Genomic DNA, 13,539 nt, shown 5'->3' with positions numbered 1-13,539 from the left:
ACAGCTGTGATTACCCCCATCTTTTTTATCAATTAGACAAACTTATCAATCTTCGGGTGACAAGAGCCAAAACACAGACAGCAGACATGGTGAGAGCAGTTGCCAAGTGTTGTTATGGGACTCCACAACTCTTTATGTAACAGGCCTTCAGGTGTTTACTCAAACTGAGCAGTCAGACATAATTGCCAGTTTGTTTTATTACACATGGAGAAAAATCACAGCAGATTTACATATCTATAAAATGTAAGTCCCGATTGGACGTTGTTGGGCCTCTCCAAATTTAGTTCATGACAGCGCTTTCCACCTATATGCAACAACTTATAAAGCTGTATTGTCACCTTTAAGATAAACGTGTCTTTTATTGCAATAACAACTTCTAGTTTAAATAAAATGTTGCAGTTTTTTTAACAGTGAGCTATACAGATTTTGTTTTATCTACGGTTTCAAAGCAAAACGGCTTAATTTGTCACAGTTCCAGCTGCTTTAAGCTTCTTTTTTTTGCTCTGAATGTTGATAATGGCAAGAAATCCTAGACATTCTAATCAATGTAGGAAAAAAAATTTAAATTAGCTAAATAATTAACTCACAATTACTTTTTAGGAATCATAAAGTGGGGCCACCAAAGTGGCGCCTGTCATTGTGTAAATAAAATTAATTAATATTTTTTGTTACTTCTAATTGGATTTTTTTTTTTTTGCTTCATTTAATGAATGTATGCCAATAAAGACAAAATAATATTAGGCTACTGCGATAAAAGATTAATTTATCTTAAGGCTTTTATGAAAAGTGCCATCAAACAATAAACGAGTTTTATATATGTTATCTGTAATGAAGAGCCATTTCAATCACAATAAGATAAAAAAGGGGGAAAAAGGTTGTAGAAAGTTTGCTGCTTCAATTTCAAATCTCAGTCTCTTCCACAATGTCCAGCTCTCATCAAACTAAAAGTCAAAACTGCTGGAATATCTTAATTAAGTTTGCAGCTTGAAGCCAGCAGGAGGAAAAAGAACAGCTGTGAGTTGTTTTAACCACAAGCATGCAAATCCACCTGTCATCTATGGTCCTATCATGCAAAACCTGAAGGTGGTATGCACTCACACAGGACATATGGCGAGGAAAAGGAAAAACCAAACATTTCACAAGGGAAGTAAATTAAAGCACTGTTGTGTAATACCATTGGGCAAGGCGAGAGGGCGTGGGATCCAAAAGTAGTAGGTAAGGCTTCCAGATCATTCCAGCAGGATCGTCACGTTTTCAGTCATGATGACCTGTCTAGTTTGTGGTTAAAGTGAAGACAGAAAGGTTTAGTCACATGGAAATGATTTACAAACCACTCCTTCTTCCGGTCTTTTTCCTTTGTTTAGTTCATGAGTGCCATGGTGCTTTCTGGTTGTCCACCAAAAATCCCGGAGAAAAACTCCAGAGCCAAGCGCATGTGAATGGGCACAAACACGTATGAGGTATAGACCACCATTGCGATGGCGGAGAAGAGAAAAGAATTAAAAATGGACTTCTCCCATGGTTCAAGGACGTAGATGCCAGTGATGAGCAGGTACTGGTAGTATATCCAAGCCAAATACTCCCTCATGTTTTTGAAGTTCATCCTGCCAGCTGGAGGAGAAACAAACAATAAATAAATAAAAATGTCATTAAAGTAATAAAAATACTTAGACACATTTTCTGACTTCTGGAGACAGAAAAAACTGTTATAATATCAAAAACTATTACTAAAAGCGGTCAATTTTCATATTTAACTACCGGTATATGTGATTGACAATGTATCTGCTAGATTGAATCTCTATGTAAAGGGCAAGAATTTAGATTTGATTATATGGTTTTTGTTCCGCCTCCTGTGAGAACATAAGTATAAGCAAAGGAAAATGCAACCAGAGAAATATGACATAAGACAAGAATAAGAAAAAGCTTTGCTCCTGTTTACACCTCTAAGACCAACAGGATGACCCTAAAATCCACTCACATCTCACAAAGACCACTGGAGATAAAAGTTCAAATTTATAGCTACATTTATGTCAAAATTCACTTTAAATGTTAATGATTGTGAAACTTTAAATTAATTGTACAGAAACACGTATACATTTATATTTAAATTGATTCATAGTTCTTTTTTTATATGGGGAATGGCTGCCTAGTGGTTGGGGCATAGAGCTTGGAATCATGAGGTTCTGAGTTCGAAACCCACTTCCACAGACCCTTAACTCCACACTGCTCCCCTGCACGATGCCACACGATGGCAGCCCACCCCTTCCCAAGGGGATGGGTTAAATGCAGAGACTGAATTTCTCCAATGTGAGATCAATAAAGTTCAATTGTTATTATCCGTGATTTTTTAATGCACACATCAATTGCAAATCAGACAAGCAATAACTAATGACACTTTCCCAGCTATGCTTGTAACCATAACAGACATTCGTCTGACCCCATCTTTAACTCTACTGAATTTACACTGAAACACTGTTAAACTTCACCTGACGATAGAAATCAGATTAATATTGGTACTGTAGTAGATAATATGCTTGACTTTGAATCCAATTTTACTCAGGTCCATACAACTCTGTGCTGGCTCTGCATTAGCACTTCTAAAAGCAGCCAGTGCCAGTGATTAAAAGTTGGCCTGCAGATCCCACATCACCCTCATAGTACCACCTGTTTTCTTCCCCAACCTTGGGTTTATTCACAAGCGAAAGAAGCAGTGACTGTCTATTTCCCCACCTGGTTCTCAGCCAGAGCCTATTTTTAAGTTTCAATGAAATTCTGACAGAACCTAAATAAATAAATACAAAAAAAGAAAAAAAAAAGAAACGGTGTTTGATTTTGAAATGAAATGTTTGCAGATGTTGAGGAGCTCCTGCTACTTTGGAAGTGGGAGGAGCCAACAGGTAAACGTGTCCCTGCTTACTTGTTTGTTTTTATTTTATTTTATATTCAATTGTGAGAAAACTATAAGTTAAAAACAGTGGTAGAGGTAAAAACAATAATACCAGAACTGCGAGAATTTAATTTAATTTAATCAAAAGTAAAGATTATAGGCAACAAAAAGTAGCTACAAATATCAAATAAAGACTTGGTCCAATAAAAATACATGAGGATTTATAATTTTATGGTGAATAATAAATACATGGAATACACAAAAACATCTTAATATTCACCTCAGCCGATGGGAACCGCTGCTTTATCTCCGCTGCTGTCTGGAAACCAAAAGCCGTCTCACCTGCTCGCCTCTCTCTTAAATATATACATATAGATATGCAGCCCTCTTACATGCTTTGAAAACTGCACCACACCCACAGCTCGTGTTTACACTAACCCCTCACCTGGCTCACAGATCACGCAGGTGGGGCGACCGAGGAGGAGGACCGGTTGGCGCAGAGGCCGATGATCCAGCTGGCCGAAGAGAAGCGGCTGGAGCTGATGCATCTGGAATGCGCCATGCACGGAGCGCTGCTTTGTGCCGCATCTTTAAACTTTTCTACCGCATCCTTGGCGCTGCTGTCCCGCCATCCTACAACCAGAAGCGTCGCCGCAGACCTCTCCAGCCCCCCCACCCGGTCTGACGCAGTGTGCAGCAACAACAGCAGAGGGAGCAGCCCAGACACAGACACCCAGCAACATAGGCGCTTTTAGACCATTTTTTTTGGGGGGGTTGGCTGAAGCACCCTTACATTGAAACATAGCACCCCTAAAATATGTTTTGTTTTTTTAACTGTCAAACTAAATATAAAACAGTCTAAAAACTATACAGTACTTGGAGAAGAAATTATTATATAAAAAGCGGAGCTAGATGGGGGGCCACGGGTGGCCATGTCCCCCCCTAACCGATCTGTGACCACTCCTACCATGTTTTCTTCCCTAAGGGGCTGGTTATACTCCCCGCAGGAGTGTGTCGCAGTGAGCTTGATGCAGACATTTTTGATTCATGCTCGATTTTGAGCGTGATCTGCGCTATATGCTGTGGGTCTAGAAACGGCCAAGGCAGAGAGGAAGTGGGGGCGAGTTTGTCCGACAACGGAGAGACATGACGGCGAAAAAGAGCAGGGATCCAGGTGGAAAAAGGGTCCCTGCGTTCTCACGCGCATCGCTCTTCTAGCTGGTCCAGCTTCACGAGTTGTTTTCTGCAATGGCGGTAATGAAAACAAAACAAGCCTGCCTCCTGTCTGCGGCACTGTTTGCGGGAGAGGTCCAGCAGAGTGTCTGCGGAGGGGGGCGGGGCGTCTTTGCATTCACTGCGACACCTACGCAGACGACCTCGTTTCGAAGTATAAATCAGCCTTAATACAGATGGTGGCAGCATCAATATTCTCAAGAGGAATATTCAAAATATTAAAAATCTTCATATATTAATAATTACTTGACAACAAAAATACTGTGTTTAATATGTGGTTATGCACATTAATATACTAATATTAAAGATGATAAATACAGAATTCTTGCTCTTTTCAGAACTAGATTTTGTCTTATGGGGTAAAGAAAAATTTTGTGTTTCTGCAAGTCATCTAGGAGTCTTCAGTGAAATCATAGATAACTATTTTAATAAAAACTTAATAAATTATTAATTTATGTAGATATTAGTACTTGTAAATATCAATTTTATGCAGAATGATTATTGATAAAAGTAGGTAAGTAATGACAATGGAAAATATGTTTGCCCCAGAACTCAAACCTGAAACATATTATTCACTATACCTTTTATCTAGAAAGCACGGATGTTTAAATATATGCATACAAAATTTTATGCTCATTTATTTTCCTGATGGAACAGTGTAGATTGACCATGAGGTTCTGGCGCACTTTTGGCCACACCCCAGCGTACATTGGTTATTGCCTGGTCACCCTTATAAAAAAGGTTCTGGCTACGCCTCTGCTTTTTAAAGATGGAAAAAAATCAGCTGCCAGTGAAATTCAATGAAAATGGTGCCATTCATTTTGAATTGTGGTTCAACAGAAATATTAATAATAAACAAACACACATTTTTAAAAATATTTTTAAAATCACAAACCAAAATCAATATTCCAATCTATCAAATCATAATTTTGTATGTTTTTATTTATTATTTTTTTCAGTTTCTTGTTAATAGAATTACTGTTGTGAATTTATCCTTTTCTGTATGGGGAGTGTGTTGAAACTTTCAAGCACAACTGTATATATTAACCTTCTTAAATACACTCACAATTTTAGGATTGCAAGCCCAAAGAGGGAGACGTATAAAAGGGGAAGGAGAGTTTAAGGTCAGGAAAAGCCGGGTGACTTTTGCTACAGAATGTCCAAGAAGACAAAAATACAGGAAAGTCTCAGATACGAGGTGTTGAACATGTAAATAAAAAACATTGAAATGTATCTTACCTTTCCAGCCGCACTAAACCTCTAATCATAGAATTGCTTCTACCCAGCAACTGGGTTGTTCTGTGTTTAAAGCCAAAATAAAGGCTACTGATTTTCAACATTAAAGAAAAATCTGTATAAAGGTAAATTTGAGAACAGCTTCAGATCTGATTGCTTCAAAAATTATTTTTGTACATTTAAAGGAAAAGTCCGGTCAGATTCAGAATACAAACTTCTGAAAGTACCTTGAGTATGAAATTATTACATACTTTTCAATAAATGACAAGTGTGTTTAATTAACAGTAATTTCATTTGAATGTGCTTTACCGGAGACATCCATGTTTGTCCAAGAGCACTTCTGGACCCTACCGGTTTGTGACGTCACAGTGCGGTATCAGCTGTTGAGCAAGTCCCAGTGCTGTATCTGGTGTTTGTCACACCATGCTATTATCTATGATGGTGACGACCAGCGTACTATGCAAAGCAGAGAGTAACGGCTTAATGACGTGTTTTTTCTTTGTTTAGAAGTTCGATGGCAAATCTTCCCTCTTCAAGTTGGCAATCATGAATTAGAAAGGTGAAATAACTGATTTTTTTTCACTTTTACTTGATGTATTACAACATCCATCTGCCATGCACGTGGGTATTGTTAGTTTAACTATAGCTCTCGTTAATTTCAATGGTGAAAGCCTCTTGAAATCTGTAATAACTGTTGTTGATTGCAGTTGTGTCTAGTAGTTCCCACTGATTTCGCTTGTAAAGCAGGGAGAATGGTGCTAGGGTTACAGCACCATGACCTCACTACCGGAAGATGTCAGGAGTGAGGTGTTACTATATTTGGGCAAATATGGCCGTTCAGTGATTGCCATGAAAACTATTGTTTTAATTTTTATACTGATTTATACTGAACACTAAATTCATTAAATCACCATAAACGTATTCACTTTAGGTATAAATAATGACCCATTGGTTATTTCTTGCTGATCAGACTTTTCCTTTAAACCACAGGACCACCTAAATACATTTGAATACAAAAAAAAGTTGGTTAACCAACGTATCTAAGAAACTGAGTTTCTTAGATACATAGGATTATATAAGAATATAAATTATATTTAGCACAGAAATTAGATATTAACTTTGCTCCTCCCCAATCTTCCTCTAAACTCTGGAAAAATTATTTCCAAAAATATAAAGTATCTTTATGAATATCAAATTCAGTTCAGTTTATTTGTATAGAGCCAGTTCCCAATTCATGCCATCTCAAAGCACAATTCAATCAGATCATACAGTCGGATTGGTTTTCTATCCACGGAAACTCATCTGACTTCATTGCCTATGCAGGATTAACTCCATTGAGATGTGGCGACAGTAGATATTCATTTGCATTATGACATTGACTCTTCAGCAATTCCTCATACTGCGCATGCATGCAGAGACAGTAAAGAGGAAAAACCCTTTTATTAGGAATAAACCTCCAACAGATCCAGGCTCAGTATCAGTGGCCTTCTATCGAGGAAGACTTGGGGTTCAAGGAGACTAAGGCAGACATTAAAGTGGAACATAGAAAATACTATGTTAAAAACATAAGGTAAAGTAGCTCCACATGGTGTTCTGTGTAGGAGAAGTACATGAGCTTTAAGTTGGTTTTCATGTCCAAAAGGTTGAAAGAGAGTGCTTACAGTCACAGTAAAAGATTAGCCCATTGTTGTCTTGGAAATAGACAAGTCTGTGTATTAAAATTAGGCACAACTCTATTATCTTTTAATGAAGTTGATGGTAGTAACCCTGCTGATATTTCAATACAGGATGTTTTCACAGCCAAACAGAACAAGGCCAGATACAGCTACTGTGACAAAAAAGAAGCAGAGAGAATATAAACTAAGGTGTTGAACTAAGAAATATTGCAGAATTGAAGAAAAAAAAAGACATAATGAAGCAGAATGATGAAAAGTGGTCCCTATGTCCTCCAGCAGCTTAAGCGTATAGCAGCATAACTATAGATACCTCAGGAAAACCTGCGCCACCCTAACTATAAGCTTTATCAAAAAGGTATGTTTTAAGCCTACCCTTAAAAGTAGACAATGTGTCTGCCTCATGACCTAAAACTGGTAGCTGATTCCAGAGGAAAGGAGCCTCTGGCTGCAGCATTTTTGGGTCAGCTGAAGGCTTTTAACTACAATTTGTGGACCTTCTGATAGTAAAGAATCACAATAGTCAAGCCATGAAGAAACAAATGCATGGACTAGTTTCTCAGCCTCACCCCTGGACAAAATATATTTAAAATGTTTCCAGTGTTCCAGAGATTAAATAAGGAAATTCTAGAAACTTGTTTGATATATGATTTAAATGATAATTTCTGATCAACAGTAACTTCAACTTTTTTATATACCGTAACATTATCCAAGGTCAATTTAATGCCATCCAGATGAGGTGACTAATCTTTTTCCAATCCTGTTGTCAAAAGACAATAACGTCTGTTGTTTGCAATCAAAAGCAGAGAGTTTAGTGCTTGTAGCTTTCTATTTCACAGGTTAGTTTAATCAGGATTTGTGAACAAATATCATCAACATAAAGGTGGAAGTTAAACCCATGCTGTCTAATAATTCTATTAATTGGGAGTATAAATATGGTAAAGATAATTGGCCCTAGCACTGATCCCTGATGTACTCCACAGGAAAACCTTAAGCTTATCTTTCACCTGAACAAACTGAAATCTGTCAGACAAATAAGACAAATAAGCCGCCTAGTGCTGTTTCCCTAATCCCTACAAAATGTTCAAGCATTTCTAATAGAATGATATGATCGACAATATCAAATACAGCACAGAAATCTACCAGATCAAGATCGGATAAAAATCCACTATCAGAGGCCATGAGAATATCATTAGTGACTTTCACCAGTGCTGTTTCAGTGTAATGATGAGAACCTGACTGAAAGGTTATTACAGGGTTAGTACTCACACACTTGTTTGGCAATAATTTTCTTCTGAATATTAGATAAGGAAGGAAGATTAGATATAGGTCCATAAATGATTAGGTCAATCGAATCTAGAGGTTTCTCAAGCAAAGGTTTTATTGCCACCTTAAAGGCCTGAGGTGCATTGGGGGATAGGTTAATCACATCTAAAATGGACAGTGACAGACTGATGACCTATCCAGGGTGCACCCTGCCTCTCGCCCATAGAATGCCAGAGATAAGCACCACCCCATATACTGCTCTTGTTTCATAAAGGGTAATTCCAGATTAAGTTTTCCAGATTAGGTAGGATTCCTATAGATGTGTAGAGCACAACTGTTTTTACAGAACTCCTAGCGTTATCCTTCAAAGTACACAGCTCCACTTATAACATAAGATTAATAAAAACAGATTTTTTTTTTTTTTTTTTAAATCTTGTGCAATAAGGATTGTCAACTCTGTGAAAATTAAACTAGGTATTTCTTGGCCAGGCATTGTCCTCCGCCCTACCAAAATTATGAATCTATCTTTGCCTTTTATTGTGCCTGTATACATTTAATGCAAACCTGAATTAAACGAGACTCTAATTTTGTTTCTAAATAGGGGGCAGTTAATTTAAGGAAAGTTGGCCACCCTGTGTGCCATGGGCAATTTGTGTCTTATGTAATCATAGACAAACTGCTGACTTTAAGATATTCAGCAGGTGTGACAGTCTGTGACCCTCTATCCAAGAATTAGTCAGTAAATGTCATTGCTAAAGAAAATTACCATTGGAAAGGTTAGTGGAAGGACACAGGGGTGGTAGGGGTAGATTCACATGTCTGTTCTCCATGAGACACCACATGCATATATATTATCCAGGCTACAGTTTTTGTGCTGAGCTGCTGCTGAACCAGAGAGATTGCCAGAAGTTTCTTAGCTTGGCTGATATCCAGTCCTATTCTGCTTTAGACTCCATACTTTCCTTTCCAGATTTAAGTAAATATTTTTGAATTTCACATGGATATTTTAAATGAAGAGATTCAAGTAAAAAGGGAACTAATTTATAGTCGCTTGAGGTCCACTGTGGAGTTTCTGAAACAATGCAGCACTTAGAGCCAATAATGAACAATTATAGTAGTTCGGAAAACCCGAATAAGTCGTCATCACAGAACATGTTTCTGAGCTTATTTTCAATTTTGAAGCAAGAAAACCTTGTTTTTAGTGGGCGGGGGTGCTGGACAGATGTAGGAAATCTTATCTCCTTAATTGCAGGTTTGCTGAGCAGCTCAGTTGTGACGCTGCATTATTGATGTGTAAACACCAAGCAGTGCTGATAAAGAGACCTTGTTATGCATGGATACACTTTATTTTATTTGTCAAGGTATAAATGGAAATTGAACCTGTCCTATCACAGATCTCAGTTTAAGATTAATAGTAAAATGACCCTCTGAGTCCTGACCTGCTTTAGTGCAGGTTTTTTCTTTTAATATTCCCACAAGAGACATCAGATTTGTCTCCCAATGGAGTCTAAAATACCACTAACAACAGTTTGATGGTGGATTAAATAATGTATTTTGTTCTCTCTTTATAAATACAAAGAAAATAGTGAGAAACTCACCACACACACACACACACACATTGTGGATTCACTTCATTCACTTTCCCAAGTGGATCTGATTACGATCAACAACTAGCTCAGGTTTGTGAAAAACGAGACCAGTTCTCCTCAAGGTAAAATGTGAGACATGTCACCAAAGACGAAGACCCTCTGCAACACACACATTCCTTCGGAGTGGAGACAAAATGCTTAAAAACTGGGAGAACAAGAAATCTTGTAAAAAAAAAACAAAAAAAAACAATACATTAATTCCTGATTTCTCTTGCTTTAAAATCATTTTAAAAAAGCCCCCTGAACCATTCCAGTGGATCAGAATCGACAAATTAAGCCAGCCTTCCTTACTGCATCTTAAAATAGGAGCAGGGCGCCGGTTATAACTGTTTGACAGAGCGCATCAAAAACATGCCCGTGAATATTATTTTTTTTGGCCACAACAGCAATATAACCATCAGACTTTGTTCCAATTCTTCCTAATGAGGGATCCCTACAAGCTTTTTAAAATTTGACACACAAAGATGATGGTGTGGGGAACATTTCTACTGAGGACCTCCACGCCTTAAACTTTGCAGAATCCTTTCTTATGATTACAGCTCCAAGTCTTTACACTTGCAAAAATGTTTCACCCAAATGTTAAGATTTTTGTAATTTTATTACATAGCAAATTACCATTTACTTTTCTTAGATAATCATAACATAAACCTATCAAATAAAACATGATGAATATTCATAAAAAAGTATTTTTGAAATACATAATCAGGTTTATGTATTTATTAAGTATACTTATTAAAAATATTTTTGAGTGTACGAGCTGAGATGTTAATTCACATTTAGACTACTGAATTAGCCTGTTCACTTCTCTGAACAAAAATAAGCTGGCCTGATTACAGCTGGTACCAAACTCTGCTGAGAGGATCCCACGTTACCCTACAATCTTCACTGGGTCCCTGACTCGCAATCAAACAACTGATTTTCAATTTTGGTTTTGCTGTTAAGAGCGCAGCTCACAGTCTGAGATCCTCAGAGCAAAATCTGCTAGTGGCCCCTCACACTAGGGCATTTATCGTATTATTTATTGTTGTGATGATAAAAGATCAATTTGAATTAATGATTAAAAACTCCAACAACTGGGTAAATTGTCAGAATTGTAATTACCATTTTTCTTTTTATTTCAATTTTTACCACTGGGGGATTTATAAATTTGAATCTGATAAAATGCGGCTACCATAAAATGTTAAATGGTATAAACCATACTTTTTTCAGTAACAGTTATGCTAAAGAAGCCAAATTTACATGTGCATATTCTCCAAGTGTCATTTGTGATTGTGGGGCTACGCTTGCTGTGGTGAGTGTTCACATTTACAGTTATCTAAGAAACACTGCAAAGTAGTATTTTCCTACATTAATTCTACTTTAACTGGTACCACTGTAGCTCTGGCTGTAGATTCTTGGCTTAATTTCCTGTATAAAGGCCCCAGTCTCCAGTGTTCTTCCACCTCCAACAGATCAAGCTCTTCTTTTTGGATGATTGAGCAGCATTCTGTAATATGTTTAAAGCCAGGGCATTATTTAAAGGTATAGAGGGGGATGTTCTATTTCCAGGTGGATCATCAAAATAAGTGGTCCTCCTAACTGTCAATCATTCTGGTGATATGTTTATGTAAGGACGTACTACGTGCTCGTCCCCTTTTTTAACTAGAACTTTTGAAAGCAATCAATATCATTCAAAATGAGTGAATGTATGCCAGCCTTTAATGTTTGAAAACTGTCTATTCCTTATGCTCCAGCATCATGCATCAGTTTCTGATGGTCTAACACACAAAATCTCAATAAAACACATGATCAAGTTGAAAAGGTTTCAGGGATGCTTTTGCAAAGCGCTGCAATATTTAATCAATTTCACTGTAGTCAAAGCAGGCTAGACTTTAATATAGACTGTTATGCAAATACGCAAAATGTGTACAATTTACACACCCTGACGTCTGCCAACAGCTTTCGCACTCTCATTAGTTTTGTTTACACCCTGCACTGCACCTTAAAAATACTTCTTTTTTCATTTTACAATTATGTCTTAACCTTAAAAAACAAATTCTTCTCAAAACAAGGGCTTTCCCAAACCACTACTTACTGACAGCACTCTGGGAGATCCTTTGCATATGGAGGCTAAGTTCAGGCGAGAAATGCAAATCTGCCTTTGATAAAGTGCCAATAAACAAGGAAAATCAGGAAGGGCTGAGTGGTTGGCAATAATGGAGCCATTGGCAGTATATGTAAATCAGATGCGCATGTGCAGCTCCATCACAATCAGAGCACAGACTTGGCTTTCTTTATCTGGACATAAAATGCATATGGATGATTTTGCATACTGGTCATGGCAGCCAAATTAAACCACTGAATCGCTTTCTTGCAAGTGGAGCTCTTTGAATGTAGGGTCCACACTTCATGATCCCTAGTTCAAAGCGACCTCTGGTGGAAGTTTAAAGAAAAATAAGAAAATAACATTTTTTATGTATGATAAAGTATATTTAATATTGTTAGTTTTCTGATGAGAAGAGAAATACAAGTGAAACCGCTTCAAATGTATTTACAGGTACTATTACAGGTTATTTTAAGACACCTGAAAGGCTTTTTTTTCCCAAGTTTTAGTTATGGTCAAAAACTGCAACCGTTTTCCACAGCTACTGGTGGGAAAAGTGACAGATCAGCTTTCAAAATCATTTGAAGTTGGAGAGAAAGCTGATCAGTCTGTCATCATGTCTGCTCCCTCCTCTCCTGTTGCATCCGTCAGGCTGAGCTCTTCCAGCATCTCCATCAGGGAGATACGAGGGGCTCCATCATCATCAGTGTCGCTCTCTACTGGGATCTTTGAGGCATCTGATATAGGAAGAAAAAACAACCCATTAACTATCAACATATCTAAATATAAAACATTTTTAAATACATTTTTTCAACTTTTTTTCTTGATATGCAGGTAATTGTGAATTAACTTTAAGTTCTTGTTTCCTTTCCAGACAAATTACTCCTAACCATTAGTTTTAAGTTATGATCCATAAGTACTTTATTTTTCCCTTCATACAGAAAGTTTCCCTGGTTCAGTGCTTCAAAGTTTGCCTAAGTCCGTTACTCTTCCCTCCTGTATAAAGTAGACTTGGTTTAATGATTCTCTGTTTAGTTTTCTCCATCACTTTAAATGCTATTGACTTTATATTTTGGTTTCATTAACCTTGTGTACCTCATCCAACTGAAAATACTCTTAACTCCCTGTGTTTGCAGATTTTGTCTTGGGATACGTTTTTTGGGTGAACGGACCCTAAATAAATAACCTGAATTGAATTGTAAAATCCATTACATCAAAGTCGCAGAACAAACTGTGCAAAAGCTGCTCACCTTTGTAGATGTTGACGTTTTTCCTCAATGCCTCATCTTCCTCCAGGTCCTCCAGGAAGTCCTGGTATTGTCTGAAGGTAGAAAAGAAAATGACAAACACATGAAAAACCACATTCCTTAGATTAAGAGAAAAAGCAAATTGGCCTGGTTTTAAAGTATTTTCTAAGCTTAGTTATGGCTTCAAAGCCTTGAAACCATCTAGCTGAAAATCTCAAATAAATGCATCAATTAGAAAAAAACAAAAAACAAAACAAAACAAAAC

At 37.3% G+C, this 13,539-nt stretch overlaps 2 protein-coding genes across 4 annotated transcripts in view; both read right to left on the bottom strand.

Moving 5' to 3' along the window:
* Positions 1–27: 27 nt before the first annotated feature.
* sptssb (serine palmitoyltransferase small subunit B) lies at positions 28–3,538 on the bottom strand. Of its 3 annotated transcripts, XM_015370254.1 has the most exons (3): positions 3,333–3,469; positions 3,168–3,243; positions 28–1,611 (listed from the first exon to the last, which is right to left on the bottom strand). In XM_015370254.1, the coding sequence occupies exon 3, from the start codon at positions 1,601–1,603 to the stop codon at positions 1,361–1,363; it is 243 nt and encodes an 80-aa protein (XP_015225740.1). In that variant the 5' UTR covers positions 1,604–1,611; positions 3,168–3,243; positions 3,333–3,469; the 3' UTR covers positions 28–1,360. The 3 variants fall into 3 exon arrangements, with proteins under 3 accessions (XP_015225740.1, XP_015225738.1, XP_015225739.1); XM_015370252.1 differs by lacking the exon at positions 3,168–3,243 and having other exon boundaries at positions 3,333–3,538; XM_015370253.1 differs by having other exon boundaries at positions 3,168–3,471.
* An 8,986-nt stretch (positions 3,539–12,524) lies between these two features.
* nmd3 (NMD3 ribosome export adaptor) overlaps positions 12,525–13,539 on the bottom strand; it is a 13,128-nt gene continuing 12,113 nt past the window's right edge. Inside the window, exons 13-14 of the mRNA XM_015370241.1 lie at positions 13,278–13,348; positions 12,525–12,764 (exon numbers count right to left, since the gene is read on the bottom strand). Coding sequence (XP_015225727.1) covers positions 12,631–12,764; positions 13,278–13,348 — 205 coding nt within the window. The 3' untranslated portion in view covers positions 12,525–12,630. The remainder of the gene's footprint in view (positions 12,765–13,277; positions 13,349–13,539) is intronic.

The sequence above is a fragment of the Cyprinodon variegatus genome, unplaced genomic scaffold (assembly GCF_000732505.1).
Source record: "Cyprinodon variegatus isolate N-32 unplaced genomic scaffold, C_variegatus-1.0 Scaffold44, whole genome shotgun sequence".
Classification (NCBI taxonomy): domain Eukaryota; kingdom Metazoa; phylum Chordata; class Actinopteri; order Cyprinodontiformes; family Cyprinodontidae; genus Cyprinodon; species Cyprinodon variegatus.
This window is presented reverse-complemented; position numbering and strand designations above follow the sequence as displayed.